The sequence below is a fragment of the Wasmannia auropunctata genome, unplaced genomic scaffold (assembly GCF_000956235.1).
Source record: "Wasmannia auropunctata unplaced genomic scaffold, wasmannia.A_1.0 LD335358.1, whole genome shotgun sequence".
NCBI lineage: Eukaryota > Metazoa > Arthropoda > Insecta > Hymenoptera > Formicidae > Wasmannia > Wasmannia auropunctata.
In genome coordinates this window covers 3,866-11,040 of record NW_012027532.1, presented here as the reverse complement: position 1 = coordinate 11,040, position 7,175 = coordinate 3,866, and the positions used below count along the sequence as shown (strand labels likewise).

The 7,175-nt window shown below is 36.5% G+C and overlaps 1 protein-coding gene across 1 annotated transcript; it reads right to left on the bottom strand.

Annotated features, from left to right (window-relative positions):
- Positions 1-616: 616 nt before the first annotated feature.
- LOC105457149 (sodium/hydrogen exchanger 8) lies at positions 617-3,304 on the bottom strand. Its single transcript, XM_011701651.1, has 4 exons — positions 1,836-3,304; positions 1,581-1,750; positions 1,113-1,484; positions 617-1,027 (listed from the first exon to the last, which is right to left on the bottom strand). The coding sequence occupies exons 1-4, from the start codon at positions 3,151-3,153 to the stop codon at positions 677-679; spliced, it is 2,211 nt and encodes a 736-aa protein (XP_011699953.1). The 5' UTR covers positions 3,154-3,304; the 3' UTR covers positions 617-676.
- Positions 3,305-7,175: the final 3,871 nt, after the last annotated feature.

Below are 7,175 nucleotides of genomic sequence, written 5' to 3'. Positions count from 1 at the left end.
GACAATTATTAACATCTTAGAAAAATTTCACTCATATTGTAGCTGTATAGAATTTACTGTGCAAACCGGCAATATTCCATTACTCTCTTATCCATTTTCTCTTTCCATATGGTCCATAAACTATGGTAATAATAAGTGAAATATATATATTTATATTGTAATATATATATATAATATAAATATATATATTTTGTATATATATATATTTAATATTTATATTACAATATAATATAAATATATATACAAAATAATATAAATAAATATATATATAATAATATATGTATCTTTATTAATATATATATATTTTGTATATATGTATATTTATAAAATCATTCCGTATTTCAGATATCCATATTTCAGCAAAGTGTGTTAATAAAATGTATACAAGCTAATAGTAAGCAAAGTTAATAGTTAATAGTAAGCGAATTAAAGTCAAAGAGAAATTCTAACTTTAAATAGAGAAAATTGAAAAAACTCTCCCTCAGTTCACTGGAACAGGGCAACGTTTGCAGCTTTAATGAAAACAAATTCTCGCTCTCGTGAAAAGATCTAAACTGTTATCATAAATTTAATAGTAGTATTAATAAATAGTTATATATACACCCATTTGCAGACAATATAATTTGAAAGCATGTAGTTCAGCACACTTAAGGACACGCCACACACACAAAATAAATTAAATACTTAATATAGACCCGTGTCTAGGACGTCCGTTCTTTTCCTTCCCATGCGGTTGTTCTTTAGCTGTTCCAGCGACGTTCAGATTCAATTGTGCGGTTGATGCCGTAGTCGCCTCGTCGTCCGACTCTATTGGACTGATTCGGATAGCTTGGTACCATTGATTCGTCAAATCTGTCATCTGCGACTTGCAGTCCTTCAACTCCTGCTGCGTGAATCGCCTCGTGAAGAACGGAATGAAAAATTTCAGATCCCACCTTGCGAAACCGCGAATCCGCGATTGCAAGAAGGATACTTCCATTTCTTCCTCCGTGAGTTCCGACAGATGCTCGGAATCTATAGTTTGTCCCTGTAAAGAAAAGTAACACCATGCATTATCTGTGTACAGATTTTATATATTAATTATTAGCACCGTGTAAGACGTTTCAAATTACCCATTCTCTCGTTTTGCTCAATGTAACTTCCTTATCCTTCTTCTTCCTCCTGCTGTTGCTTTTCTGCTTTTTTTCGGCCCTTAAGAATTTCAATAGAGGCATAGTGGACCCACCGAATATTAAGGTCGTAAACAATACGATGATGAGCGTCGTTGTTATAATAACGTGGCGCGTTTCATCGCTGAAATCCAAATGGAGCGACAATGCGTACGAAATAGCACCGCGCAGGCCGCTGAACCACATGATGAACATCATCTTCCTCGTGATTTGATGCTCGCGGAAACGATTGACGAGTAAGGCCAATGGAAAGATATTGGCGGCTCTTCCAATCAGGCACAGGATCACGGACCAAACGACTAATGCCGGCTCAAACTGTCGAAGAGAAAGAGAGATTTAATCGAACAAATTTAAACTATAATTTAAATTATAAAAACTGTAATATCGGTAAGTCACACACGATTCTCTTACCCTATGTCTAAAGCTAAACAATGCTAATCCCAAGTATGCGAAAACGCAGGTTTCAGCGATGAAAGCTAACGTTCGCATTGTCTGCTGCATTGTAATCTGCGTAACAGTCGACAAGTTGAAATGCGTGTAGTGCGACATGACTATTCCGTTGAACAGGATCGCCATAATTCCTGCAACAACGGATCAATGTGAAACAATTAGGCGATAACACAATTGTACGATAAAGAAACTTTCTGTGTAATCACAAACGTTTACCTGACAGCTGTATGCCTTCTGCTAGAACGTATGGAGCGTATGTGAACACCAACATTATGCCAAACTCCAAAGACGGATTCTTCCTGAGGTCTACATGCTTCAACAGCAGCGCGCTTATCAAAGCGAACACCACGCCGATCCCCGCCGACGCGAAGAACATAAGGCAAAATCGATTCAGGCCAAGTATGATAGCCTCGCTGGTCGTCGCCGCGTTGTTGGACTCCAGAACGGAGGTGGTCAACACGATGGAAATAGCGTCGTTCAGAATCGATTCACCGAAGACCAGCATGTTCAGGACTGGGTCGACGTCCAGTGCGTGAAAGATCGCGACCGTGGCGACCGGGTCCACCGCCGATATCAGCGAGCCGAATGCGAAGCTCTCGACGAAGCTGAGCTTGTATGCCACTTGCGCCAGGCCCAGCAGATATATCCCGGCGCCAATGACGAATGCAGAGATAGCTGTTCCGAAGATGGCGAACACCATGATGCTGCCGATGTTCTGGAAGAAATTTCCCTTGTGCAGATTGTATCCCGACTCGAAGATGATGGGCGGGAGTAGGACCAGGAAAAACGCGGTCGGCGAGAAGGCCTCCTCCTTCCTCCAGTTCGCTATGTTCTGATGCGACATGAGGTTTATGATCATCCCGATCGCGGCGCCCAGGAAGACGATCACCACTGACTCGGGGAGGTACTGGAAATTGGTCTGGAGCATCAGATGTATCAGCAGTATGCCCAGCGCCAGTACGCACAGTACGAAGAATATGGACATGGAGCTGTTGTGCTCCTCCTCGGCGGAGCCCTTGTCGGGGAGGACCGGCTCCGCCGGGGCGACGGTGGTCGTGGTGACGTTGGTCGCGTTGACAGCATCCGGACTCGGCGACGGGGACACGGAGATGTCCGATGTGTTCCTGTCGCCGATGGGACTCGGCGACGTTTTCTCGGTCGTCTGGTAACTCGCGGGTGCACCGTCGGGCTGCGCCGTGCTCGCGGTCGCAGTCGATGACGGCGATGGTTGTGGTACTGGTGGTTTCGCAGTGGTCGTCGTACTGACATCGTGACTGACGACGCGGCTCGTACCGTTCGCGGATCGCGCCGTGCTAGACACGTCAGCTGACACGCTGACATTCGCCGTAACGTTCGGTGCGGCCGGAACGTCCGTCACCGCGGACGCGGTCTTGTTCTCGATGATGATCCCGCTCGTGCTTAGGTTAGCCGTGTCCTCGCCGTGTGACACATGCCGCGATACATCGCACAGCAGCAAGATCCCGACGACGAGGCTCCACCTGCGCGACAATACGCAACGTGCTCGAAACGTCATTTCTCAACGATGTAGCATTATCTCGCAGGTAGCAGAAGACGGCTCGCAGCTCTCTCCTCTCTTTTTTCCTCTTTTTTTACAAGATGCCAAATGTTCGACGCTAGAGCTCGGTAAAGTCGCAAGAATTCTGACGTCAGAGAGAAGCATGAGAGCGGCCATCCCGACCTTTTACGTGGGATCGTCGGAACTTCCGTACACTATCGCCGTTACATCCATTTTTTTAAATAGGTACTACGTAGCTACAACCATTTTCTGACATATCCAATATCCATTATATCCGTAAAGCCCGTATTAAAAGATTTAAATTGAGATTGGATTGGAATTTAATCATTCAAAGCAAATTTTACTAAACTTGAGACTGCCAGACTGATTTTTCTTTCTTCTGATTGGTTATTAAATTCCAATTTAATTTTAATCTGATACGGGCTTAATTAAATAAAACGTGTGCGTTTTCGTGCTACTAGATCAGAAGTGATATTATATCTTATATAAAAATCAGTTCACTCTATAATGCAACATGAATTATAGATTTTCAATTCTGGTACACACCCACACAGAACAAAAATGCAGTATGTATGTACATACATACATACATACATGCAGTAATGTGCAGTACATCGGAATGTAGCTGAACGTACGTCTGTTAATAAAACACATTTAACTTCAAATGTATTTTGTTGCTATATATATGCGAGTTAATATTTTAAACATAAGTAAATAATTTTCAAAAGATTTAAATATTCAGACGCTTATTTCAACGATACAAAAAGTTTTAAAAAATAGAGGAAATTAAAAAAGAGAAAAGAAATTAAAAGGAAGAAAGGAAAAAAGAAAGGAAGTAAATATATAAGGAAAGAAGGAAGAATTTTTTTTCTTTTTTGCTCCACCGGCTGATGGATTATGATGAAATTAATTTAAGCCACAGATTTGCAGTGTTATAATTATAAGCGAACTTTATTAAACGCAAAGGTTTTACATGTCATCAGTGACAAGATTGTTTATACAAGAGTGAGTGTGTTTCTTTTTAATAAACAATATACGTAACCCAGAAGAAAGGAATAAAAGAATATAAAAGACAAAAGATCTTGCAACTAACTTGTCTCTTATAAAATACAATAAATACAAAATTATTCTCTACAACACTATCCCTTAATTTTGCATTTTTTTTAAATTTTTATAAACCTTTAATTTTTTTTAAATTTTAACTATATATATATTTTTAATAACAGTTAAAGTTTTAGTTTACTAAATTAAGTTTATGTTCTTGAAATTTAATCCGTGCTAAAGGGTTAGTAAAAATATCTGCAATTTGATTATCTGTTGAACAATAATGAATAGTCGCGATTTTATCTTTTACAATATCATGTATAAAACGATATTTAATATCAATATGTTTTGACCTATCATTAATTACTCCGTTTTTAATCATTTTAATCGTGCTTTGATTATCTATATGAATTTTAAGCTTTACCGTTTTATTTATCAATTCTTCAAGTAAAGATTTTATGTAAATTAATTCTTTGCAACAATGTGCTGCTGCAACATATTCCGCTTCAGTACTTGATAGAGTTACTATCCCTTGTTTTTTGGAACATCACGCAATAGGTCCTCCACCGTAGAATATAACATAACCCGTTGTACTACGTCTGGTTTCAGGATCTCCAGCAAAGTCCGAATCTGTATAGGCTTCTATTAAATCTTCGTCAGCATCTGTCTTATATTTTATTCCTTGATTGACGGTTCCGTTGAGATATCGCAAAATCCGTTTTATATTTATTATCTTCTCTTCAGTAGGATTTTCGACATAACGACTGGCATATCCAACTCCATATGCCAAATCTGGTCTGGTTTTACTAGATAAATACAAAATACTTTCAACTGCCTCACGATAAGGATAATTTGTGTTTTTCAACTCATTTATTACATTATTATTGAATTTCTGCATTGGTGTTGCAGTTGGTTTTGAATTTTCCATTTGATACCTTTTTAGAACATTTAATCCATATAATTCATTTGAGTTAGTTTTAATCCATCCTCTTTTCTATCTATTTCCATACCAATAAATAACTTAGGATCCTTTTCTATTGTCACCTGAAATTCTTTTTTAAGTTCTTTTAATAATTTTTCCATTTCTTGTAAATTTTCACCAACTAAAATTCCATCATCTACATAAATGCCTAAGATTAAATTATTACTTTCTTTTACAAACAAACATTGTTCTGTTTTTAATTGTTTAAATCTATTGTTTTTTATGAAATTGGAAAAACGACGATTCCAAGATAATGAAGCTTGTTTTAGACCATATAAAGCTTTATTTAGTTTGCATATTTTATTTGAATAATTATATCCTTCAGGATATTTGCATGTAAATATTTTCGTTTAAGTTTCCATAAAGAAAAGCAGTTTTAATATCAAAAGTAATCATTTTATAATTTCTTATTGTTGTTAAAGCAAATAATATTCTTAAAGCTGTTGTACTTACAACTGGACTATACGTTTCTTCAAAATCTATTCCATATCTTTGTTCATAACCTCTTATTACTAACCGTGCCTTGTATCTACCATCTTGTTTTATTTTAAATAACCATTTACTTGTTAATGGCTTGACATCTCGCACTTCCGATGGATCTACTAATTTCCATGTATTATTTATTTCAAGTGACCTCTTCTCCTCTTCTATAGCTTTCTTCCATTTATCACATTCAGGCCCTGAAACAGCTTGTGAATATGTTAGAAAAACGTAATCATTATATTTATCTGGAAGTTTTCTATTTCTCTGAGATCTTCTTTGTTCTTGTTTATCTTTTTCTTTTGGATCCTGTTATATCTTCCTCTATTATATCTTTTCTTTCTTGTCTTTCTGCTTTACTATCCTGATTTCTTGTTTCTTGATCTCTTCTTTCTTGATTTCTTGTTTCTTGATCTCTTCTTTCTTGATTTCTTGTTTCTTGATCTTCATAACCTGCATCTTCATAAACTGAATCACCTGAATCATCTGAATGATTTTCTATTTCATTTTGATACTGTTCTTCATTTTCTCTTTCTGTTTCCTCTTCATTTTCTTCATCATTCATTTCTGTTTTACTTAAAATATCAAAATTTATTGTATTGTTATCTTTTTCCTTTTTTGTTATATTTCCAAATTTCACATCTCTTGCAATATGTATTTTTCTTTTATTTGAGTCCCAAAGTCTATAGCCTACTGGTGCATATCCTACAAATATATATTTTTTACAACGTTCATCTAACTTCTTCAATGGACCAAGTATCTTCGCATAAGCATCGCAACCAAATAACTGAAGTCTTCTTAAATCTGGTCTTCTATGTTCCCACATTTCAATTGGAGTGCATTCTGTTGTAGTTGTTGGTGACCGATTAAGCAGATATGTTGCTGTATTAATAGCTTCTCCCCACATTTCCTTCTTCAAGTTGGAATCAAAAATTAATGATCTTGCCTTTTCCATTAATGTTCGATTTAAACGTTCAGCTTTACCATTTAACTGTGGTGAATAAGGAACAGTAAAATCAATCTCTATCCCCTTTTTTTTACACCAATTCTGCACATTTGAATTTGTATATTCACGTCCATTGTCACACCTCATTTTTGCTACTTTCATATTCCAGTATGCTTCAACTTTGGCTACGTATTCTTTTATTACTTCAAATACTTCATATTTATTCTTTATCAAATAAACAATTGTAAGATGAGTAAAATCATCTAGAAATGTTATATAATACCTTTTTCCATCCCAGGTTTCCGGATGAATAGGACCACAGATATCCGTATGAATGATTTCTAATGGTCTCTGTGCTTTTCTTCTTATTTCTTTAAATGGTAGTCTTGTATGTTTTGCTTTTAAACATGTTTCACATATATCATTACTTTTTCCTAGATCTATATTCTTGAAATTCATTCCGTCTGACATCTTCTGTAACTTTTTAATTGCTTCAACACTTGCATGTCCTAACTTTCTATGCCAAATTTTAATTTCTTCATTTACTTCTTCTTCTTCTGTCAAATT

Coding starts and splice junctions, on each gene's coding strand:
- LOC105457149 (XM_011701651.1), bottom strand. CDS start 3,153: ATGACGTTTCGAGCACGTTGCGTATTGTCGCGCAGGTGGAGCCTCGTC. Junction 1,751..1,835: donor AGAAGGCATACAGCTGTCAG/GTAAACGTTTGT, acceptor CCGTTGTTGCAG/GAATTATGGCGATCCTGTTC. Junction 1,028..1,112: donor TGAGCAAAACGAGAGAATGG/GTAATTTGAAAC, acceptor TTTTCTTTACAG/GGACAAACTATAGATTCCGA.